The 25,159-nt window shown below is 46.7% G+C and overlaps 1 protein-coding gene across 2 annotated transcripts in view; it reads right to left on the bottom strand.

Annotated features, from left to right (window-relative positions):
• LOC114586721 (methanethiol oxidase-like) overlaps positions 1-21,714 on the bottom strand; it is a 36,355-nt gene extending 14,641 nt beyond the window's left edge. Inside the window, exons 1-7 of one of the 2 annotated variants that reach the window (XM_028710462.2) lie at positions 21,608-21,714; positions 15,024-15,077; positions 8,327-8,439; positions 6,273-6,458; positions 4,654-4,774; positions 2,919-3,101; positions 586-764 (exon numbers count right to left, since the gene is read on the bottom strand). In XM_028710462.2, the coding sequence (XP_028566295.2) occupies positions 586-764; positions 2,919-3,101; positions 4,654-4,774; positions 6,273-6,458; positions 8,327-8,439; positions 15,024-15,077; positions 21,608-21,611 (840 nt within the window). In that variant the 5' untranslated portion in view covers positions 21,612-21,714. Of the gene's footprint in view, positions 1-585; positions 765-2,918; positions 3,102-4,653; positions 4,775-6,272; positions 6,459-8,326; positions 8,440-10,663; positions 10,814-15,023; positions 15,078-21,607 lie in introns of those variants that run through there. The other variant, XM_077920805.1, reaches the window with a different exon arrangement.
• Positions 21,715-25,159: the final 3,445 nt, after the last annotated feature.

Genomic DNA, 25,159 nt, shown 5'->3' with positions numbered 1-25,159 from the left:
TCCCCCGACCCCAGCCCCCAGAACAGGTCTGGGAACGGCGGCAAAGTTGCGTGCAGCCTTGCCTCCACTCCCGGAGCTTGCGGGGCTGGTGGGGGAAGCCCGGGTATCAAGGAACCACACATTCGCTCCTTAAGATGCACAGACATTTCCCCTTAGTTTTTAAGAGGAAAAAAGTGTGCCTTATGGAGCGAAAAATATGGTAATATACACAATTTTGCAAATCAATTTGCCCCAGTACAAAGCATTTTTGTGTATTACCTTTCTGAACATATGCATTTTTATGTATGTATGTATTTACACTTTCCCCCAGTTTATGCATTTTTGTATGTGATACTTGGTTGGAGAACTGCACTACAAAATTTGGAAAAGGGAAAATTTCAAAGGAAGGCTGTGTTTCAGTCCATGCACTGTTTCAGAAAGTGCAAACTGAGTGAGTGGGCCTTCTGACGTGAACTGAATTTGAATTTCTCCCCCAAGTCTACAAAGAAATGGCCTTTTCTAATTGGAGGTGCCTGGGAGGATCTTCTGCCAGAGAGCCACAGCCTTTCCTCAAGTATTACTAAAAACGTTACTCCTTTTTGTTACCGCGGTCTTGTGGAAACGATGAATCGCACTGGTGAGAGCACAGCCGATGAACCCTTCTGCCGCATCGGGGTTGTGGAGAAAGCGGATTTCAAGAGGGATGGAATTCTTCCCCACGTCGATCGACTGGATGAGTTCATGGGTGGTCCAGTCCCACACATTAATGTTGCTGCCATAGCAGCCTTCGAAGACGCAGTGGTTGTGGAGGAAGGAGAGTAAATAAAGAGCAGAAAAGTAAAGCTTACTGAGAAGTCACTTTTTCGATTTCCCCCAGTATTGGTGTGTGGAGTGCTGTGAGATAGGAATTTTATGGTCTTAAATATAATAAGTCACTTACTACTTCGACATCATGAACACCTAAAACGGTTTTACTGCTTAGCCCACAGAATAGCATCTATTACTTTGTTCCAACCATAGACCTATTATACTTCTACGGGCTTCCAAAGATTGACAGACGTGTGTTCATTTGATTTCAAATATATTAGAGAATCTACAAGTGTACACATTTTGTTTTCGTTGTACTAAATCATGTATATTATGCAATAAGAATTACAGCGCTATCTAGTATACTGGTCTTCGTGTTGCTTGAATTGTTTGTTGTGTTAAGTTTGCAACACAGGGGTTTGTTGTTCTGCATTGTGAAATAGAACAAATGTCTCAAGGCCCCTTGCAAAATCGCCAAGCGTGTTGACATGATGCTATTGATAACAGAGCCATCGTTCGTTTTCTTAACGGAAAACAGAGACAGAATCTTCGCAACAACCTTGTGAGACGTTGTCAAGGGAGACACATACAACCAGTTCATTTCAAGGTATAAATACTTGTCATGTTTGGTCTCTATTACTCACTGTCACAAAATGTTGTCCGTATGCTACAGTTGCAGGGAGTGGGGGAGATTGCCTTAAAGAATTTCTTATTTGTATAACCTCAAGGTTAGATTACTGCAACATGTTATATGTAGGGCTGCCTCTGAAGACGGTTGGGAAACTTCAGCTAGTGCAGAATTCAGTGGCCAGGAGCAAGACGGCCAGGGGTCACCGGAGCAAGATGGTTTAAGCATATTACACCGATCCTGGTCTGACTGCATTGGCTACCAATTAGTTTCTGGGCCCAATTTAAATTGCTGGTTTTGACCTATAAAGCCTTAAATAGCTCAGGACTGCAATACCTCAAGGACCTCCTCTTTCTGTTTGAACCTAACCCTGAGATCATCTTCATGTGCCTCCTTCTTGAGAGGTCCAGAGGGTGGCAAGACGAAAACAGGGCCTTCTCTGCGGTGGCTCCCCATCTGTGGAATGCTCTCCCCAGGGAGGTTTGCCTGGCGCCTTCATTAAACACCTTTAGGTGCCAGGCAGAAATGTTCCTTTTTCACCAGGCCTTTGGTTGATTTGATTGACATCCTACGCCCTTTTAAACTGTGGTTTTATTTTTTGGAGGGTGAGGGGATTATTGGGTTGTGGATTTTATTTTGATTATGAATTTTGTGGTTTTATATTTTGAACTGCCCTTAGACCTCCATGTATAGGGCGGCATATAAATTCTAATTATAATAATAATATCAATGCCACACACTGAAAAATTAGTCTGAATATGATTGCCCCTCGTGGAAATGAATTTGGTTACCTTTTCCACAACAGCTGTCAAATAGAGGTGGAGAACCTTGTGGACTTCCAGATGTTGGGACTAAAGCACCCATCATCATCCCTGACTGTTTGCCTTGCTGGCTGGGGCTGATTGGGATTTGTAGTCCAACAGCATTTGGAGGGCCACAGAAGGGTGGAGTATATATAAAAAAAAATCACTACAGTGGTACCTCAGGTTAAGTACTTAATTTGTTCCGGAGGTCCGTTCTTAACCTGAAGCACCACTTCAGCTAATGGGGCCTCCTGCTGCTGCCGCGCCGCCAGAGCACGATTTCTGTTCTCATCCTGAAGCAAAGTTCTTAACCTGAAGCACTATTTCTGGGCTAGCGGAGTCTGTAACCTGAAGCGTATGTAATTATTATTATTATTATTATTATTATTATTATTATTATTATTTATTTATGCCCCGCCCATCTGGCTGGGCTTCCCCAGCCACTCTGGGCGGCTTCCAAAAGAATATTAAAATACTATAATACATCAAACATTAAAAGCTTCCCGAAACAGGGCTGCCTTCAGATGTCTTCTAAAAGCTCTTTGACATCTGGTGCGAGGGTGTTCCACAGGGAAGGTGCCACCACCGAGAAGGCCCTCTGCCTGGTACCTCAGTGGTAACCTGAGGTACCACTGTATTACAATTATTATTCCCCCACCCTTTGCTTCAATAGTGCTTATGTGCAGAGAGGACGCACTCACCTTTCTCCAGGTCAGCTGGATTAAACCCATTAGCCAGGCACTTGGGCACTCCCCACTCTGTGCTCATCAGGACGTTATGCCTCGGCTGGTACCAGAAATCGTAGCCCAGCTTAGGGACCTTGGGCCCTTTTTCCCAGTTTCCCTTCACCTCAAACGTCTCCCCATCCAGCAGCACGAAACCACCTGACATTACAAATAAAAACAACAAAAACCATTAGGGATGTCGTAGGAACACAGGAAATTGAACCCGAGGCTTTCTCCATGCAAGGGAGATGCTCTGCCCGGAAGCTACAATCGTTGCCATCAACCAGATGCATTTTTCTAAATCCCAAAAGGTATTTGATATAGCCCAGCTGGTGTGTGTGCGTGTTGCAAAAAGACTTATAGGTTTGAAGGGTAAACATGCACCATCCGCTACTCGTGGTCTGAAGTTCACGCTGCCCTTTCTACATTTGAAGGTAGAGTATAATGGTTTGGTTGGCCATCCGTCTGTCAATGGAGGAGTGTGTCTTTTGGAGTGAAGTCAAACTGTTGGAAGGTTGTAGAATCCAATATAGGAGAGACATGTTTTGTTGCAGATGAAGGCGACCGGTGTGTTTGTGTGTGTTTGTGTGTATACACACATACACACACACACAGTGGTATCTTGGTTTACGAACTTAATCCGTTCTGGAAGTCCGTTCTTAAACCGAAACCGTTCTTAAACAGAGGCACACTTTCCCTAATGAGGCCTCCCGCCGCTGGTGCCCTTCCACCATTCGGATTCTGTTCTTAGACCGAGGTAAAGTTCTCAAACCAAGACACTATTTCCGGTTTTGCAGAGTTTGTAAACCAAATTGTTCTTAAACTGGACTGTTCTTAAACCAAGGTACCACTGTATATAATGTGTGTGTGTGTGTGTATAGTTTAAGTCAGGATCGATGGATTATTTTTAATATTAATGTGAGCTGATGCTGTTCCTTTTCTTTCTTTCTGTTATATTGGTATTAAATAAATAAATTAAAACCTCTACTAGAGAGTACAGTGGTACCTTGGGTTAAGTACTTAATTTGTTCCGGAGGTCTGTTCTTAACCTGAAACTGTTCTTAACCTGAAGCACCTCTTTAGCTAATGGGGCCTCCCGCTGCTGCTGCGCCGCCGGAGCACGGTTTCTGTTCTCATCCTGAAGCAAAGTTCTTAACCTGAAGCACAATTTCTAGGTTAGCAGAGTCTGTAACCTGAAGCGTATGTAACCTGAGGTACCACTGTATGTGTGCATATTGCTGTAACTTGGTTGTGTCACTTTGCCCTAAGCAAGATAAAGAGACTAACAAATTTAACAAATAAATAAGTAGCTGGCCCACAAGAATCCTAACATTTCAGTTTCCCAGTTATCTCTGCTTCCTTCCTCCTCCCCCCCCCCCCGCCCTAGCCTTTTCCTTTTTTAAAAAAAAGTTAAGTTTGTAGTCCTTATGATTGCAAAGACACAGTCTAGAATTGTGAGCCGTGCCTGTTGAAACCCAACAAGCAGACGAATACACCCAGGAGCTTGGTGGCAGGGGAAAACTGCTCCAGAGCCATCAATATTGGAATAAATTATGCAAAAGAAAAGGCAGGGTGCAAATCTGCATTTAAAAAACTGCATGTGGAAGAACAGAAATTTTCTCCGTTCAAAATTTGGACTGGGACTCGCTTTTGCGCTCTTGTTAACCCAGCCCAGACCACCTCCTTTGCCTGCCCAGCCCAAAACAAACACCTTTTCCATTGCCGGACGGGTCTCCCATGGTGCTGATCATGATCTCGCCACTGCCCAAGCAGTGCGTGGTGTGAGGATTAGCCAGGTTGCAATTCCAGTATATGTCAACGGGCTCAACAGCCTAAGGGAAAAGGTGGCACAGAGAAAGCTAAGGTTAGTGCGGTGTTAAAAATTTCTCCTGTGTGCTTTTTAAGTTTCTATCTCTTATGATTCCAAGGGTACAGGACCGACAGAAATTGTGTGAATCGTGCCTTCTTCTGCATAGAGAAAGTAATGCTAGTACTGTCCTGAAAACGTTCTGTGCATGTGTTCCTCACTCCCTAACCATTCTCCATCAATGAAGGAGAAGAGAAACTGCCGTAAAGGGAATATTTTTAGCATACATTTCTCCTATGTTACTCTTTAAATGCCATTTCCCCTTAATGTATTAACCTTTGCAAGCAATTTCTCCTAATATAATGCATTCCTGTGTGCTGTTTTATCTAATATATGAATTTTTAGGCACACCTTCACTTAACATTTGCATTCTTGTACGCATTGTTGGAGAACTGCGTCCCAAAGTTCAGAGAAGTGTGTGAATTTTGGAGGGTGGTGGCATTTCAGTTCATGCATTGGACTTGGAAAGTTAGAATCTGTTTGGCTCGCATTAAAATGCAAAACTAAATGGATTGGATCCTCCATCCATAAAGGTAAAGGGACCCCTGACCATTAGGTCCAGTTGTGGCCGACTCTGGTGTTGCGGCGCTCATCTCGTTTTATTGGCCGAGGGAGCCGGCGTACAGCTTCCGGGTGTGTGGCCAGCAGGACTAAGCCGCTTCTGGCGAACCAGAGCAGCGCACGGAAACACCCTTTACCTTCCCGCCAGAGCGGTACCTATTTATCTACTTGCACTTTGACGTGCTTTCAAACTGCTAGGTTGGCAGGAGCAGGGACCGAACAATGGGAGCTCACCCCCTCATGGGGATTCAAACCGCCAACCTTCCGATCGGCAAGCCCTAGGCTCTGTGGTTTAACCCACAGTGCCACCCACATCCCTCCCCCATCCATAGTGCTAACATTATTACCTATTTTGTGAGGGACTAGTTCTGCTGCAAGGTGGGACGCGGGTGGCGCTGTGGGTTAAAGCCTCAGCGCCTAGGACTTGCCGATCGAAAGGTCGGCGGTTAGAATCCCCGCGGCGGGGTGCGCTCCTGTCGCTCTGTCCCAGCGCCTGCCAACCTAGCAGTTCGAAAGCACCCCCGGGTGCAAGTAGATAAATAGGGACCGCTTACTAGCGGGAAGGTAAACGGCGTTTCCGTGTGCTGCGCTGGTTCGCCAGATGCAGCTTTGTCACGCTAGCCACGTGACCCGGAAGTGTCTCCGGACAGCGCTGGCCCCCGGCCTCTTGAGTGAGATGGGCGCACAACCCTAGAGTCTGTCAAGACTGGCCCGTATGGGCAGGGGTACCTTTACCTTTTACCTAGTTCTGCTGCAAAGAAACCTCAATGCTGATGGCCTTGTAAATACTACAGCGAAGGCCCACTGCGAGCCACTCTGGTAGGGCTTCTGATTCATTGAGCAACAAAGGAACTTGCAAAACGGAGGGCGTGGTTTCTGGTGAGCCCCAGAAAAGCCTGTACCTTATGGAGGCGTGGAGCTCGTGGGTCAGTGCCTGTATCAACCACATAAATCCTGGAAGAGATCAAGCTGGGAAGGATGAGCCGGTTTCGCTTCTTGGTCGTGTCCCCAAAACAGCTGCTGCAGGAGTTCCACCCAGTGTGGTGGAGCTCATCGTTGACATTTGGCATGGGCAGGCGATGGATGACCTATGAAATAATAATAATAATGATGATGATGATGATGATGAGAGCTGGACCATCAAGAAGGCTGATCGCCGAAGAATGGATGCTTTTGACTTCTGGTGCTGGAGGAGACTCTTGAGAGTCCCATGGACTGCAAGAAGATCAAACCTCTCCATTCTGAAGGAAATCAGCCCTGAGTGCTCACTGGAAGGACAGATCCTGAAGCTGAGGCTCCAATACTTTGCCCACCTCATGAGAAGAGAAGACTCCCTGGAAAAGACCCTGATGTTGGGAAAGATGGAGGGCACAAGGAGAAGGGGACGACAGAGGACGAGATGGTAGGACAGTGTTCTGGAAGCTACCAGCATGAGGGAGGCAGTGGAAGACAGGAGGGCCTGGCGTGCTCTGGTCCAGGGGTTCACAAAGTGTCGGACACAACTAAACGACTAAACCACAACAACAACAATACCAACACGTTGATCTTTAATCTGTCACTGCTTAATTTTAATGATCTTTTACATGTTTTTAATTATTTGCTCTTAACTGATTTTGTTGACATTCGCAACATTTCTTGTAGACTGCTTAGAGGTGTATACAATTTTGTTAAATAAAAATAGATCTCAGGTGTAAAGAGGTGTGCCTTTGGCGTACGGTGAAAGCAGTACAATGAAGATTTTGAGGCAGAAAGGGAGCCGCCACCATTTAGGCGCTGCTGCAAATAATGCCCTCTCTTGGGCTGCTATTCTCTATACTTCTGAGGGTGGCAGAACTCCCAAAAGGGTCTCCTCTGTCGATCTTAACACCTGAGAGTGTCTGTAGGGAAGGAGGGGGAGGTGGTCTCTCAGATATCTGGACCCTTAGTTGTTTAGAACTTTAAACACAACTGCATTTGCAAATGGGTAAAATTGATGGTAACTGCAGCCAGACAGGTTATAGCGAGTAATTGGAAAAATGCAGAAGAGTTAGAGGTGAACCAATGGAGGAAAAACTGAATAATATTATAATTTTAGAATATCTAACTTTGAAGATACACAGAATGAAAGGGTTTAAGGTCAGTGAGAAAGAGGAGGATTGGCTTGTGAAGATATTGAATTATTTGGGTAGGTTTGAACAATTTGGGGCAATTAAAATGTTAAAAGTTAAATAAACCTTGTGGAGGGAGGAGTGTTAAGGTATATAGAAGTGTACATATGGTTAATTTGAATATATTATTATTGAATATTATTGAATATGTATATTATTGAATATTGTATACCCAATATATCAGCCGCCTGGGGGGTTTCACTGTTTGTGTTTTGGTGATTGGTAAAAAATTTTAAAAAAGGATCTTAACTATCACTCTGAGGTTCACCCACCCGCACCCCTCTCATACACCGACGTGGCAACTTGCAACATTTATTTACAATTTAAGGTTTTTGAAAATATACAATAAAATAAAAATAACAAGCTTTGACAAGATATCTTGCTGGACCAGATCAACTGCCCCACAAAGTGTGTGGCTAAGTATACAACAGCAAACAAAAGATTTAGCAATCTGAACCTCTTGAGAATGAACGGGGAAGTCTTTGGAAATCCACCACACCCCCACTTTTGTTCTGCAAGAATGCGCTCTTCAGTTTTAAAGCGAGCAGCTGTCACAGATGACTTCTGCAACGGCCTGAATGAAGCGGATTGCAATGTTTGCACTTTTAAAGGTGTTTTTAGGGTGGGGTTTTGCTATGGGGATGTGTCAGGGTTTTTTGGTTTTCTTTTACGAGATACAACTCAGAATTATCCTTGGAAAGCAAACAGGACTTCTCACACAATTGTGGAGCAATAATGTAACCCTGAAGATATCGGCGCATGCCAAGCCTTGTTGCGTGACCAGCCTTCGCACACTGAAAGATACTTACTTGGCAATAGGTTGGAGATTTGGGGTCCACGTCCACCGTGGCCAGGTAGTCTGGTTTCTTTATTCCCGTGTTCCTGTAGATGCAGGGCAGGTATACAATCTCTTCCCGGGGGCCTGTCCAAAAGCAAAAAACCTTGTATGAGCCACCGGGAGTAGAGGAACAGGGAAGCAAACACACTGATGAAATAAATCAATTAAGGTTTTATGTATATAATAAACATTCATAAATGTACCAGCCAAAGACGTACATAGATATATAGGCCACATGTCTGAAGCTGCACAGGAGAGCAGCCATGGAGCCATTTTGACTCCCAGGCTGACCAGGTGTTTTCTCCAAGGTCAAATGGAGGAGCCTCCCCATTGCCATTTCCTTCACAAATCCTGTCTTAAGGGTATGTCTGTGTATGAACAGGGTGAGCCTGTGACCTGGCTCAGGAACTAAGTACTTATCATTACAAAAGACTGGCCAGGCTCCCCTGGGTATCCAATCAAGTGAGCATTAACAGGTAACCTGCCAGACAGGAGGTAAACAACACACTCAGATTTCTGCTGTAGACCGCCCATTCTGTGATGTAGGTATGATGTTTCTGGGGGTGGTCTTGGACTCCAGGGCGGGCAATTCCAAAAGTCTATATAAGGACGGACACACCTTTTTTCTGGGTCCTCCTCCTTTCCTGCGTGTGAGGGGAGCACCCTGTTGCAACAGTTCAATAAAGATCAGGCTTACGAGCTGCTTTGCTTCTCAATATTCTCTGGTTGGCCTCTGTTATTTTCTCCGACCGATGGAGAACTTGCAAAGGACTCTATAAGGGCTCTTGTGTCCCCCATAAGGGAATAAGGGCAGATTTTTTGTTTATTACACTGGTATTAAGGGGAGCCAGATCAAGAAAGGAGAAAAGCTCACTCTTTCACCACTGCGTTTGGATGTGACGAACAACGCAAACAGTATCTTTCTTGGAACATTCTCTGCTTTGCTCATGAATGAAACAGTGAGCAGGACTTCCATTAGACACAGAATGGAGTGCTCCTTCTAGTATCTGTTAGATTTCTGTTATGCCGCTGTGCAGTTCTTGGAGTCACAAGACTCTGTTGACATTCCAGACTGTTGGAAGTCTCACGGGAGATGGATGTTGAAGTTACTGGTTTCCTGTTTCTTTGTTACTGTTGTTTTTCTGTCTCTCACAGAGAGCAGACACATATTCTTTTCTGTCCTGCGTAGTTAGAAATAAAAGTAGCAATGTAGCACATATTTCTGGCTCCTTCTGCTGCTGTCTGGGTACTCTGTGCAATGGAGAGCGTGCCTGAAGTCTCATTCAAAGGCTTAGGTCGTTAATCACCGTCGGAGATTCCGAAAATACGGCTGGAGGAATAGCCATTTCAGCTCGGTCGTACGGAGGCTCCGACAGTATCATCTGAGAAGAGGCATTCTCTCTCACAGTGGCGTAGCGTGGGTTGTCAGCACCCGGGGCAAGGCAAGTAATTTGCGCCCCCTAACCCGTGGATTTGCGCCCCCTAACCTGTAGATTTGCCCTAACCCCAGATGTTGCGCCCGGTGCGGCCGGTCCCCCCTGCACCCCCCATGCTACGCCACTGCTCTCATGAGAGGGAATGCCCTTTCTAATGCTATTTGAGACAAGGTACCGTATCTCTCCACATGCCTCCTCTAAGAGGTCTTCCACCTTCACTCACACACTGGATGGAATGAGGCATCCCTCCTCTCTCACGGGCGGGAACACCATCTTATGAAGAGGTGTTCCTCCCACAACATAGGACATAGGACAATGCTATCTGAAAGTCTTGTAAGCATCTGTTTTTTTAATTAAAAGAAATAGTCACATTTCAAACATTTGCTGTTGAATTTAGGCAGGGGGGACTTTTTAGCCAATCAAAATGCTTTTCAATCTATCTCACCAATCTAACATGACTAAATATGGCAGTCCTTTTATTTCCCAAATAACATTTAGGGAAAAACCAGATGCTTTTCTACTAGGTATTTTAGGTGCACGGGACGCGGGTGGCGCTGTGGGTTAAACCACAGAGCCTAGGACTTGCCGATCAGAAGGTTGGCGGTTTGAATCCCCGCAATGGGGTAAGCTCCCGTTGCTCAGTCCCAGCTCCTGCCCACCTAGCAGTTCGAAAGCACGTCAAAGTGCAAGTAGATAAATAGGTACCGCTCCAGCAGGAAGGTAAACGGCGTTTCCGTGCCTCTCTGGTTCGCCAGAAGCGGCTTAGTCATGCTGGCCACATGTACGCCGGCTCCCTCGGCCAGTAAAGTGAGATGAGCACCAAAACCCCAGAGTCGGCCACGACTTGACCAAATGGTCAGGGGTCCCTTTACCTTTACTATTTTAGGTGCAGAGATCCAAAGGAGCAGAAACGACTATTCATGTATGCGATGACAGCAACACGAATGCTAGTGGCCCAGAGATGGAAAGAAGAAAAAGTTCCAACCAGAGACAAATGGCTGATGAATATGGACTACCCCGAAATGGCAAAATTGACTGGGAAAATCAACAACCAGGAGGAGAAGAATTTTAAGAGGGAATGGCGAAAATTCACAATGTATTTAAGAGAACACTGTAAACAACTACAAACTTTGGCAGGATTTGAGTAATGCTTGTAATATACGAAGAATTATGGTGAAAGTGGTTTATTTGTTTTAAAAAAATAGAGAAAACAAGGAAGGCAGTTGGAAAAAAAGATTGAAAATTGTAACAATGGAAGGGCGGAGGAGAGTCGTAGGATTCAGAGAATCCTAAATGAGGATGTTGATGTATAATAAAGGTAAAGGTACCCCTGCCCGTACGGGCCAGTCTTGACAGACTCTAGGGTTGTGCGCCCATCTCACTTAAGAGGCCGGGGGCCAGCGCTGTCCGCAGACACTTCCGGGTCACGTGGCCAGCGTGACATCGCTGCTCTGGCGAGCCAGCGCAGCACACGGAAACGCCGTTTACCTTCCCGCTAGAAAGCGGTCCCTATTTATCTACTTGCACCCGGGGGTGCTTTCGAACTGCTAGGTTGGCAGGCACTGGGACCGAGCAGCGGGAGCGCACCCCGCCGCGGGGATTCGAACTGCCGACCTTTCGATCGGCAAGCCCTAGGCGCTGAGGCTTTTACCCACAGCGCCACCCGCGTCCCTCTGATGTATAATGTTTGAATTCAAATTGGTACTGTAAAACTCAATAAAAATATATTGGCGGGGGAGTGGCAGTTCTACATAATGTTATAAACCTACATGAAAACGTCTATATTTCTTTTAACATATCACCTACTGGGGGTTATGAAGGCCTGAAGACTGAAGAGGAGAGCAGTCCAGGATCATTTCCGATACATTTGCAGCCCTGGCAATGACACCCTCAAAAACCACAGCCTGTTATCTACAGTGCCTAGATGTGGATGAAAAATGAAAGAGGGAGTTTCTTTAGCTTGAAAGCATTTCCTTATTATTGCTGGCGCTTCTCCCGAGTGTTAGGACACAGTTGCCACTCCCTGATGGAGGCTGCGACTGCAGTTCAGGAAACCTTGGGAGGGGTGTGCAAATTTCATTAAATTTCTTAATGTGCAAAAATGAAAAATTACTAAGCAAGCAGTCCCAAGAGAGGGCAGGGCCGTAGTTCAGTGGCTGGGTCCCGGGTTCAAAACCTGGCGCGTCCAGGTAGCGCTGGGAGTGTCCCATGCCTGGCACTCTGAAGAGCCCCTGCCAGTCAGTGTGGACAACACTGAGTTTGGATTTGGATTTGATATCCCACTTTATCACTACCCTAAGGCGTCTCAAAGTGGCTCACATTCTCCTTTCCCTTCCTCCCCCACAACAAACACCCTGTGAGGTGAGTGGGGCTGAGAGACTTCAGAGAAGTGTGACTGGCCCAAGGTCACCCAGCAGCTGCATGTGGAGGAGCGGGGAATCGAATCCGGTTCACCAGATTACGAGTCCACCGCTCTTAACCACTACACCACATTGGCACTGAGTTAGATGGAACAAGGAAGCTTCCTTTGTCCTTCCTAAGCTGTGCATGGCTTCAGAGGCAATCTGATCAGCATGACCACTTCAGTACAGTGGTGCCTCGCAAGACGAAAAGAATCCGTTCCGCGAGTCTCTTCGTCTTGCGGTTTCTTCGTCTTGCGAAGCAAGCCCATTAGCGGCTTAGCGGATTAGCGCTATTAGCGCCTTAGCGGGCTTACCAGATCAGCTGATAAGCGGCTTAGCGATCAGCTGTTAAGCGGCTTAGCGATCAGCTGTTAAGCGGCTTAGCGGCTTGGGAAAAAGGGGGGAAAGGAAAAAAAAAACCTGCAGGAACTCGCAAGACATTTTCGTCTTGCGAAGCAAGCCCATAGGAAATTCATTTTGCGAAGCACCTCCAAAACGGAAAACCCTTTCGTCTAGCGGGTTTTCCGTCTTGCGAGGCATTCGTCTTGCGGGGCACCACTGTAGTACAGTGCTTGCTTTACGATGCATGGGTCCCAGGAATCTGGAGTCTCAGAAGGTCTGCAGGTAGGTCTCCTGGCTGACCATTGGTATTTAACTCCCAATACACTATTTAGAGCAGGGGTCAGCAGACTTTTTCAGCAGCGGGCCAGTTCCCTGTCCCTTAGACCTTGTGGGGGGCCGGACTATATTTTGAAGGGGGGGAAAGAATGAATTCCTATGCCCCACAAATAACCCAGAGATGCATTTTAAATAAAAGGACACATTCTACTCATGTAAAAAACACAATGATGCCCGGACTGTTCGCGGGCCAGATTGAGAAGGCGATTGGGCCGGATCTGGCCCCCGGGCCTTACTTTTGCCTACCCCTGATTTAGAGGGATGCGGGTGGTGCTGTGGTCTAAACCACAGAGCCTTGGGCTTGCTGATCAGAAGGTCGGCGGTTCGAACCCCTGCGACAGGGTGAACTCCCGTTGCTCGGTCCCTGCTCCTGCCAACCTAGCAGTTCGAAAGCACGTCAAAGTGCAAGTAGATAAATAGGTACCGCTCCAGCGGGAAGGTAAAGGGCGTTTCCGTGCGCTGCTCTGGTTCGCCAGAAGCGGCTTAGTCATGCTGGCCACATGACCCAGAAGCTGTCTGCGGACAAACGCCGGCTCCCTTGGCCTATAGAGGGAGATGAGCACGCAACCCCAGAGTCGTCCATGACTAGACTTAACAATCAGGGGTACCTTTACCTTTTTAAACTATTTAGAATGTATAAAGGTGTTTCAAATGTTTAATGGAAATGCCCAGAACGCGAAGGGACATTTTATCATGCTTGATGGGCATGTAAAAAGGAGGGGGGAAAGGATACAAATACATGGATGCAGTAGATTTTAAAGCTTAATATTCAGTTGAAGCCAAAACTCTTTATTTGAGGCTTAATGGAGACACAACTGCAAAAGGACGATGGAAGTTCACTCCAATGTAAGATTACAGAAGCGAGATTGTTATATGCACAAAGATGGAAAGATACAGCCCTACCCACTATAGATGAATGGCTGATAAAACTATTGGACTTGGCTGAGATGGCAAAGGTAATGTGTTTAATTAGAGAAAAAAATCATTATTGACATTTACTCAGGACTGGAAACTTCTTATGGACTTTTTGCATGAAAGAGAAAATGAACTTGTAATATCTGGATTTGAAGATTGAAAAAGTACTGGACAGAATGAGCGAATAATATGTTTAGCTGAAGGACAGAGAACTAGAAATCTTTTTATATATTTTTTTCTTTTCTCTTTTCCCATGCTTTTCCTTTCTGCCTTTCTTTCTTTCTTCTTCTTCTTCTTCTTCTTCATATTCTTCCTGCCTCTGTTCTTTTTTAGATATTTCAGTGTATTCTATTTTTGTGATAGGTATGCATTTTTGTACAAGTATCAATAAAAATGCTATATATATAAAAGAAAGAGAAAGATCACCGGCTGAATCGCTGGAGAGCCACTGCCAATCAGCATATAAACATTACTGAACTCAATGGACCAATGGGTAGATTGGATTTCACCATGCTCTTATTTCTCATTTAGGAACAGTTACTAAGCTGCACACAAGTTATAAACAAGGGAATCCCAGGCCACAGACTTACAACCTAGAACAGGAACCACACAAAATGAAAAAGCAGTGGGGAAATAGAGAAAGCACTACCTTCAAATCCCCGTACAATGACACAGACAGGGCACTGGGTTTTCCCCCAGTACAGTGGTACCTCGCAAGACGAATGCCTCGCAAGACGGAAAACTCGCAAGACGAAAGGGTTTTTTGTTTTTTGAGCTGCTTCGCAAGACGATTTTCCCTATGGGCTTGCTTCGCAAGACGGAAACGTCTTGCAAGTTTGTTTCCTTTTTCTTAACACCGTTAATACAGTTGCGACTTGACTTCGAGGAGCAACTCATAGAACGCGGTGTGGTAGCCTTTTTTGAGGTTTTTTAAGACTTTGGTGATTTTTGAAGCTTTTCCAAAACTTTCCCGACACCGTGCTTCGCAAGACGAAAAAAATCGCAAGACGACAAAACTCGCGGAACGAATTAATTTCGTCTTGCGAGGCACCACTGTACAGGGTTGTTGGCAAACACAAACAGTAGCCAGCAATTGGGACTGGCAAAAAAATAAATTGTGGGTCCCCTTGTGCTGTTCAGGTACGCAAGCTTGCTCTGAACTCCTTGGAAAGTTGGCAAGATATAGGCATGCTTGTAATAAAAATTAAAAGTGGCCACAAAGACCCTGGCCCCTTACCTTTCATAGCGTCCAATGGCGTTTTGTATCCAGGGCCGCACTCTCCGCATTTCGCTGCAAATTGAAATGGTTGAAAGATCAGCAGGTGACAGTTTTGCTGGTCCCAAAAGATGCCTTTCCTGGATATATTCCCAGGCTTTTTGTTTGAACAACAACAACAATTTATTATTTATACCCAGCCCCTCTGGCTGAGTCTCCCCAGCCACTCTGGGCGGCTCCTAATAGAGTGTTAATGTGAGTGAATGTCTTTAGTTTGCTATCTTGGGACAGGGGACTGCAGGGAGTAAAGAATGACTCCCAGTGCAGAATTCAACTTCCTACGCACCTTAACTTTCTTTCTTTTAAAATTAGAATTCCCACTGTCCCCCGACGCGATTTGGAGGCTGGCAGATATCCGCAAGGCATGGGAGCCTGGCGGGAAGTTGCGCCGGTCTCCCAAGGCTTGTGGAGAGCTGCCTGTTCTGGGGGCTGGGGTCGGGGGAAGCTCAGGCTTCCCCCGCCCCAGCCCCGCGCCGGGGGGGGATAATTTTTTTTCTTTATTTCCCCCCCCCTCCAAAACTAGGTGCGTCCTATGGGCTGGTGCGTCCTATGGGGCGACAAATACGGTAATAATAATAATAATTTATTACTTATGCCCCGCCCATCTGGCCGGGCCTCTGTGGTTTAACCCACAGCTCCACCTGCGTCCCTCGGTATTCATCTACAGGGTGGCAATTTCAAAAGTCCATATAAGGCCTTCCGTGTCATTGTTTGGGGTTCCTCCTCCCTCCTTCGTGTGGGGAGTGAGGACCCTGTTGCAATCAATAAAGATCAAGCTTACTAGCTGCTTTGTACCAAATGTAAGAATTCACTGATCAATGTATCTATGTACCGGCTCACTGGGAAAACTTCAGAAATTCATATAGACACGTGAGCTCAGCTCCTCAGCAGCCCCTCTGCCTGAGGGATAATCCCTGGCCTCCTGATACCTGAGTGCCAGACAGGTAGCCATTCCAGAAATAACAAACCCAGATGAAGACAAAAGGGTGGGATGAACTTGGCTGGGAAACAGGGAAATGTAAATATCTCTTTTGTTACACTTGATGGGTGTTTGGTGGAGGGCAAGGGGAACCATGGGGCAGGGTCCAGGATGCTCAGATTACTGCCACCAGACCTCCCCTTTCATGATGTAACCGTGATGTATGAGTGATGTAGTTTGGGGGGGGGGTAACATGGGGATTAAAAAGGTAAAGGGACCCCTGACCATTAGGTCCAGTCGTGACCGACTCTGGGGTTGCGGCACTCATCTCACTCTATGGGCCGAGGGAGCCGGCGTTTGTCCGCAGACAGCTTCCAGGTCATGTGGCCAGCATGCCTAAGCCGCTTCTGGTGAACCAGAGCAGCGCACGGAAACGCCGTTTACCTTCCCGCTGGAGCAGTACCTATTTATCTACTAGCACTTTGACGTGCTTTCAAACTGCAGCTAATAAAAGTTTGGGTTCTCTTTTGTTCGGGGCTTCCATCTTGTTCCACCTGGTGGCAGGTGGGAGTCCTGTCGCGACAGTCTTCAGTAAAGACCAAGCCTGCTGGCTGCTGTTTTGCTCTGGTATTCCTGGCTGGTGTCCTTGTTTTTTGTCCAAGGGAGCCCTCAGATTTCTCCGTTAACAGGCCTGACCTAGCGAGGTTCTTCTTGCTAGCTCTCTGCATGGCTACACTGGAGAAAGCTGCCAATGTAGGGCTGGGGGTTCACAGCTGGGGTAGATCCACACAACAGTTCCACTTTTAAGGTTGGTTGAGATCCAAGAAATGGGTGTAAACAACATGAAGCTCTGGAATGGACAAACTTGGCACTGGAGTGAAAATTTTTGGCACCCAACAGCTACTTGTGATAAAACACACCCCACACTGTAAATTGTATTTTTTAGGAGTGTCCTGTTAAGCCTCTTAGGCAGCTGCTGTCACGCAAGAGATCGGGCGCCGACCCAAAGAGCCTGACCTGGGGTCATTGTAAAACATCCTAGGCCAGCCTTCCCCAAGGTGGTGCCCTCCAAACTCCATCAGCCCCAGCCATCATGGCCAGTGGTCAGGGCAGGGGCTGTAGCTGCAGCAAAACGGCATCTGGAGATCGTCAGGGTGGGGAAGCTCTTCAAAGATAACGTTTTCCCAAAATGTCCTGCCCCTGCTGCAGGACTTCCTGCAAGCTGCAATCTGTCCTGGGGAAAGTTGCAAGGTGCACCCATGTTTTAGTTCAGCGGCCAAACCTGTTGCTGTGTGACTTGACAGTGAACCCTAGAAGGCACTCAAATATCTTTCGTGTGTGTGTGTGTGAAGTGGATCCAGAAAAAAGCTTTTATCCTTCTCACCACAGCACTAGAATCTGGAGGTACCGTATTTTTCACTCCATAAGACGCACCTGACCATAAGACGCACCTAGTTTTTAGAGGGGGAGTGCAAGAAAAAAATATTCTTTAAAGGGAGCGCTGAGCAGAGCCTGAAGAGGGTTTGCACGGCGAAGCCAGAAGCTAGAACAGCGAGAGGGAGCGCTGTGCAGCGATCCCTCTTGCTGTTCTGGTTTCTGGGATAGCTGCGCAGCCTGCATTCGCTCCATAAGACGCACACACATTTCCCCTTACTTTTTAGGAGGGGAAAAAAGTGTGTCTTATAGAGCAAAAAATACAGTATTTAAGAAGGTTGCGAGGCCAGCATTGTGAGAACCTGCATTTATGATACGATATCTTTATTGTCATCGTCCCATACAGAACAATGAAACTGAAAAATCTACATAAGACATTCAAAAACCCCTAAAAACTCTGAAACCCCATTTTAAAATGCAATATACTATAGAGACTCCTTGTACTGCGTTTAAAACCAGAATTGCATTTGGGTAGAAACTGTTTCTCAGGCGGCTAGTCCTGGTCTTTATAACCCTGGACCTTCTTACAGAAGGCAGAAGCTGAAAGAGATCATTTCAGATCCTGCCTTAAATAGAGGTTTACACCAGAAGATTGCCAAGACTCCAGAAGCCTACAAAATTAACTTGCAGTAGATTCTGGACAGACAAAGGATGGATATTTTTTTTCACCCAACACCAAATTAATGCATGGAATTTGTTGCAAAAAAAATATGGTGTGTAGCCACAAGTCTTGGTTAATGGCCACTGGTCACAGTTAAAACATGAGACTAAGAAGCGGATAAATGTGGCCTCTGCATAAGCTGCCCATTGCTTTGGCCTTGGGTCTGCCAACATTTTGCTCCAAATTTCACAACGTGCTTTCCCTCTTGGATTTCTTCAGGCTCCATTTCAGAACTCCCTAGTGCAGTCAATGCTTTTTTATGATACATAAAAACCCTTGTAATGCGTTTGCTTCATCTCAGCTTATCGAGTTTTAGGAGCTGCTGCATATCTATAGCAAAAAAACAGGCAGGCTTTTCTTTTCTTTTTTGGCTTATCTTTTAAGCCTTTAAGGCTACAAGCCTACACACATTTACCTGGAAGTAAGCCCTATTGAACTCAGTGGGGCTGAACTCAAAGTAGGCATGTCTTGAACTGCCCTGTAAAAGACGCTTTTTGAGTTGAATTTCCTGCAGCAAGCCAGTGGAGCTGGGATTTGGGCTCAACTGGAATTTGGGCTGAACAAGCCCCAAAGCAGTATATTTGATTTAATAAGTAACAGATTAAGCAAAAGAAGGCAAAGAGGAGACGACTGGTGTCCGATGGCCTTATCATAGCAACAAACTAAAGCGATATATCCAAATTGCAGGAACTCACTTTTCAGTTTGGAGGTATTTTAATTGCCCATAAAATGACATAGCCCTCCAGTCGCACAGACTAAAGTAGAGTGGTTACTTTCCGTGCCTTGGAAACAATGATTCTATCAATGCAGCTTAAAATGGAATTTGCCTTTTTTGCTGCAGTGTTACATGGCTGGCTCATCTTGCGATTGAATAATCCCAAAATCATTTTCACATGTACTGCTTCCAAGCCTGGTATTTCCCATTGTATACTTGTTTGTTTGGTTTTTGCCTAAATGCATCTAAGGTAAAGGTAAAGGGACCCCTGACCATTAGGTCCAGTCGTGGGGTTGCGGTGCTCATCTCGCTTTATTGGCCGAGGGAGCCGGCGTACAGCTTCCGGGTCATGTGGCCAGCAGGACTAAGCCGCTTCTGGCGAACCAGAGCAGCGCACGGAAACACCATTTACCTTCCTGCCGGAGCGGTACCTATTTATCTACTTGCACTTTGACGTGCTTTTGAACTGCTAGGTGGGCAGGAGCAGGGACCGAGCAACGGGAGCTCACCCCGTCACGGGGATTCAAACCGCCGACCTTCTGATCGGCAAGGGCAAGTCCTAGGCTCTGTGGTTTAACCCACAGCGCCACCCGCATCCCTTTTTAAATGCATCTACCACTGCTGCATTTCCATTCTCTCAAAGTACAGTAATACCAGAATTTTATCCCAGCATTCACTACTCCTCTCTGTTTTGTGTCGTCCACAGATTTGATAAAGATTCCCTTCACCCTTTCATCTAAGTCACTAACAATTTTTTTTAACAAGTACTGGGCCCAGGACAGCTGCATAGCACTCCCAGTTTGATGAAGAAGCCCCGAAGAGCAAAGCCATCAAGCCCACATTTAGCCAGTCTGCTAAACAAAATATTATGCGGGTCTTTGTCAAATGCTTTGCTGAAGCAAAGATAAATTATGTCCACAGCATTCCCACAATACACGAATCAGGTTCTTGGTGCATTCGTACAATAACCTGATTTTTGAGAAGAGAGAGACAAGATTAATCAGCCAGGATTTATTCCTAAGAAATCCATGCTTGCTCCTACTAATCATGCATGAACAAACTGATCACTTTATAACCTGTTTTGCCATCTTTCCCAGTATCAAAAAATCAGACTGGGGTTGGACAAGGTTAACTTTAAGGTCCCCTCCACCGTTGTGAATCTGCGAATTGTTTATAGGCTTACTGTCTCACTTTTATTCACTTTCCAGATTGTCTGATTCTCTTTTGATATTGTTGTATACAATTTTATATCGTGTTGTTAGGTGTTTTAGGCTGGCTTTTGGAAAAGCAGGGCACAAACAGATCATGGTGCATGACCAGTCTGCACTTTCCAGATCTTCCAGGTTTTGTATTTGGACTTTCAAAAGGCCTGTCTCTCCATTCCAGTGGCACCTTGCGCAATTCATCTGCTGGCCCTAAAATCTCACGACTTATGCAGATTTACCCATAGTTTTCTCTATGCAAGATAGAAGCAAAAAAGGAGAACTCTCTGTTGAAAAACATTGAAACTTTATCTCCGTGTAAACATGCACAGGACTGGGCAGGGGTTTCAAAGTGGAATTACTGCTCACAGGCTATGAAAAATATTAAAGCTCAATCCTAAACATACTTACTTGGGAGTAAGCCTCAGTAAAACAAAAACAGAAAAACGTATTTTTGAGGAAACATGTTTTATTTAACCTACATGTCTGTAGATGTGTGTGTGTTTGTGTGTGTGTGTACACACACACACACACACACACACACACATTTATGTCAAATTTAAAATGTCCTAGGTTCTGGTGGATCAATCTAGACCACAGCTTCCCACTGTTTTTGTACTACAACTCCCACCATCCCTAGCTACAAGGACCAGTGGTCAGGGATGATGGGAACTGTAGTCCGAAAAACATCTGGAGACCCAGATTTGGAGGAACCTGCTAAATGATATTCATGGGTCTCTTTCAAGCCTCTGATTCTGTATCTGTGAGGTTAGAATCCATAGGAGTAAAGCTGCTGAATCCACAGCAGTGACCAGAGGAGAATGACCACTGGGAGGAGCGCAGAGAGAATAAAAAGTCATGGTGCAGCTGTAGCAGCAAAACTGGGTGCCTTTATCTGCCCCGGCTGCAATAAAACATGTCTCTCCTGTATTGTTCTCTATGCCACAGCAAGCGCTGTAACTCTCCAACGGTTTGACTTCACCCCGACGGTCACTCTTCCACTGTCTCCCGAGACAGACGGATGCCAGCAAAACCTGCTGAACCAGTCAAATCAGTTCTTTTAAGGTAATCCCTAGCCTTTCAGCTAACTTCCTTTCATCAGCATATTAATGAGGTTGTGTATTTATAATAAAATACTGTACTTGGAGAGCGTATTTTCCTGGAAGCCCCATGGATTTCTATGGAATGTGCTCTCTCCAGACTACCCCTGCGGGGATAAAAGTTGCGCAGTCCACTTAAGACGGGCACATTTACCTAAAAGCAAACCTCCCTTGGAGTTCCACGAGGCTTTACTCCCGAGGAAACATGCGTGAACTTGCAACCCAAACCAGAGACCGCATGGAAAGCTTCTGCGAGAGAAACCATACCAGCGCCCACAAGTTGGGCTGGTTAAGCTGCAAAGGAAAACAACAAACACACACAAACACTTTCAACCCTCCAAGATGTAAACTTGGAGGCGTGTGGGTTGCGTGTACAGGATTGCAGAGCAAAAAACCGTAAAACCGGAGCATGTTAGAGCTGGAAGATACATAAGAAGCAGAAGGAGGGCAAGTTCAGCTTTCCCACAGATCGCACAGCTGGGTGAAAAGCAGAAAGGGGTGGTTATTCTCTTACCCATACTGGAGTCCTCTGCTTCTCCCTTTTTCCAGATTCTGAAGAATTCAGCAGCAAAAAAGGAGGCGCACAGACTGCTCTGCTCTGCAGGGCTATATATACCAGCTGAATGGGCGGAGAAGGGGAGTGTTGAGAGAAAGAAGCTGTTAGAGGAGGCAACTGGAAGGAGGAGAGGCTGAAGTGGGAGGAGGGATTCAGGGTCAAAATCCAGTAGTTTCCCTCACTTTCAGTAAGCCACAAAGGACAGATTTGTTCCCCTGGCTTGGATGGAGTTTATTTCCCACACAGATCAGGATGAGATCCAACTCTAGTTTCAGAAGGCAGAAAAAAACATCTTGGGTTCCTGGGCTGGAGAGGAAAGGAAGCAAGCGGAGTTTAGCAAAAACTCTTGGCTCAAGGGGGTGTTGCAAAATGCAGCCCGCCAGCCAGCGCATGCCTGAGCTGACAGGGCAGTTTTGAAACTAACAGGCAAACGGGGCAGGGGTTTTTTAATAATAATAAAAAAAATTTGCTTGCATGTCAGGTGCAAAGCAACCGCTGGCAGGCTCCGGAGGGGTTGCGAAAGCAGCCAAGTTGTGAGTTGTGCCAAGAAGTGCAACGGATGCCCAGTTCTGCCTCAATGCAACATATGGTTGTGTGCCACCCCAGGCTCCGAGCGGTGCAAGATTCCAGGGGTTCCCTGAACTCACAACAATACAGTGGTACCTCGGGTTACAGAGGCTTCAGGTTACAGACTCTGCTAACCCAGAAATATTACCTCAGGTTAAGAACTTTGCTTCAGGATGAGAACAGAAATTGCATGGTGGCAGCAAAAGGCCCCATTAGCTAAAGTGGTGCTTCAGGTTAAGAACAGTTTCAGGTTAAGAATGGACCTCCAGAACGAATTAAGTTCTTAACCCGAGGTAAGGTAAAGGTAAAGGGACCCCTGACCGTTAGGTCCAGTCATGGCCGACTCTGGGGTTGCGGTGCTCATCTCGCTTTATTGGCCGAGGGAGCCGGCGTACAGCTTCCGGGTCATGTGGCCAGCATGACTAAGCCGCTTCTGGCGCACCAGAGCAGCGCAGGGAAACGCCGTTTACCTTCCCGCCGGAGCGGTACCTATTTATCTACTTGCACTTTGACGTGCTTTCGAACTGCTAGGTTAGCAGGAGCAGGAACCGAGCAACGGGAGCTCACCCCGTCGCGGGGATTTGAACCGCCGACCTTCTGATCGGCAAGTCCTAGGCTCTGTGGTTTAACCCACAGCGCCACCCGCGTCCCTATTAACCCGAGGTACCACTGTATAAATCTATGGTGTGCACTTGGAATACTGTGTACAGTTCTGGCTGCCTCACCTGAGGAAGAACATTGCAGAGTCGGGAAAAAGGTTCTGGAAAAGGGAACCCAAAACCATCAAGGGAGCAGAGCAACTCCCCAGTGAGGGAAAGTGACAACTTGGGGGGGGGGGGACTTCTTAGTTTAGAGAAAAGGCAAGGAGGGGCAGCATGATAGGTGTATATAAAAATTCTGCATGGCGTGGGAAAAGTGAACGGGTGGTTTTTCTTCGGCTCTCAAAGCTCTAGACATCAAATGATTCTGAATATCAAGACAATTCAGAACAGACAGAAGGAAGAAATAATAATATAAGGGCACGAAAGGTAGAAGTCGTTGTAATAATTCTAGGAAGGAGTTCTTCACACACCTCATGGTTAAACTATGGAATATGCTCCCAGTCAGGGGACTGCCATCAGAACCGGGGAGGGAGGCAGGGGGGCCTGGGATACAGAGAGCCTCCAGAAGGCCTGAGGAGCAGTTCCTTTTCCAGCTGTGGGAAAAGCCACACCTCCAGTGGAGAAGAGAAGGAAGGGGCCAGCGAAGCGAGGAAAGGGCTTGAGGATGATGCTGGGAGCCCCAGGGCCTCACCTGGCCGGGCTGGAAGGAAAGGGCTCAAGGATGATGCTGTGAGCCCCAGCGCCTCACCTGGCCGGGCTGGAAGGAAAGGGCTCAAGGATGCTGCTGAGAGCCCCAGGGCCTCACCTGGCCAGGCTGGAAGGAAAGGGCTCGAGGATGCTGCGGAGAGCCCCAGGGCCTCACCTGGCCAGGCTGGAAGGAAAGGGCTCGAGGATGCTGTGGAGAGCCCCAGCGCCTCACCTGGCCGGGCTGGAAGGAAAGGGCTCAAGGATGCTGCAGAGAGCCCCAGCGCCTCACCTGGCCAAGCTGGCCAGGAGGGACACACGTCACTTCCGTCGCCCAGCTTGCGCAGAGGGATGAAACGTAAGGAGGGGAGGAGGAGCCTTGGGGTGCCGAAGTTCTTATGTTGGGGGAGAAGCCTGAAGGGGCCATTCCCGGATTCTGCAAGTGACTAAGACGGACATGAACTTGGTAGATCTGCACTGTAAATAGTTTGCACAATAAAACCTGTTACAGATAGGTAGCCGTGTTGGTCTTTCTACAAAAAAAATTTCCTTCCAGTAGCACCTTAAAGACCAACTAAGTTAGTTCTTGGTATGAGCTTTCGTGTGCATGCACACTTCTTCAGATACTCTGAAGAATACTTCTTCAGATACTATCTGAAGAATACTTCAGATACTTCTTCAGATACTATCTGAAGAAGTGTGCATGCACACGAAAGCTCATACCAAGAACTAACTTAGTTGGTCTTTAAGGTGCTACTGGAAGGAATTTTTTTTTACAATAAAACCTGTAAAAGACAGGTTGGAGTCCTGCCTGGTTACTCACGAGCAACCCCCACCAGCATCTGACACTCCCACCAGAGATACTGATGGGCACCAACTGAGAATCATAGAATGGTAGAGATGGAAGGAACCACAAGGGTCATCTAGTTCAACCCCCCCTGCAACGCAGGAATCTTTTGCCCAACGTGGGGCTCCAACCCATGACCCTGAGATGAAGAGCCTCATGCTCTACCAGGTGAGCTATGGCTTTAAAAGAGGGCTAGAACAATTCATGGAGGGTAAAGCTATCAGTGGCTATTAAGCCCAATGGCTAGGCTCTCCCTTCCCTGTCAGAGGCAGTACATCTCTGAATGGCAGTTGCTGGAACCCACAGGAGGAGAGAGAGTTGTGCTGTTGTGCGCAGGTCCTGCTTTTGGGTTTCCCCTTGGCATCTAGCTGGCCCCTGTGAGAACAGGATGCTGGACTACATCTTTGGCGATCCCTCGTAGCCAAGTAAGATTGTCTTCCATAAACACGGTATACATATATATGTGTGTGTGTATAGAGAGAGAGAGAGAGAGAGAGAGACATACACACACACACACACACACACACACACACACGGATGCGGGTGGCGCTGTGGGTAAAACCTCAGTGCCTAGGACTTGCCGATCGTATGGTCGGCGGTTCGAATCCCCGCGGCGGGGTGAGCTCCCATCGTTCGGTCCCAGCTCCTGCCCACCTAGCAGTTCGAAAGCACTCTTAAGTGCAAGTAGATAAATAGGTACCGCTTTATAGCGGGAAGGTAAACGGCGTTTCCGTGCGCTGCGCTGGTGCTGGCTCGCCAGAGCAGCTTTGTCACGCTGGCCACGTGACCCAGAAGTGTCTTCGGACAGCG

Source organism: Podarcis muralis, chromosome 16, assembly GCF_964188315.1.
Source record: "Podarcis muralis chromosome 16, rPodMur119.hap1.1, whole genome shotgun sequence".
Lineage (NCBI taxonomy): Eukaryota > Metazoa > Chordata > Lepidosauria > Squamata > Lacertidae > Podarcis > Podarcis muralis.
Note: the sequence above shows the minus strand (reverse complement) of the source record. Positions and strands in the feature narration are given on the sequence as shown.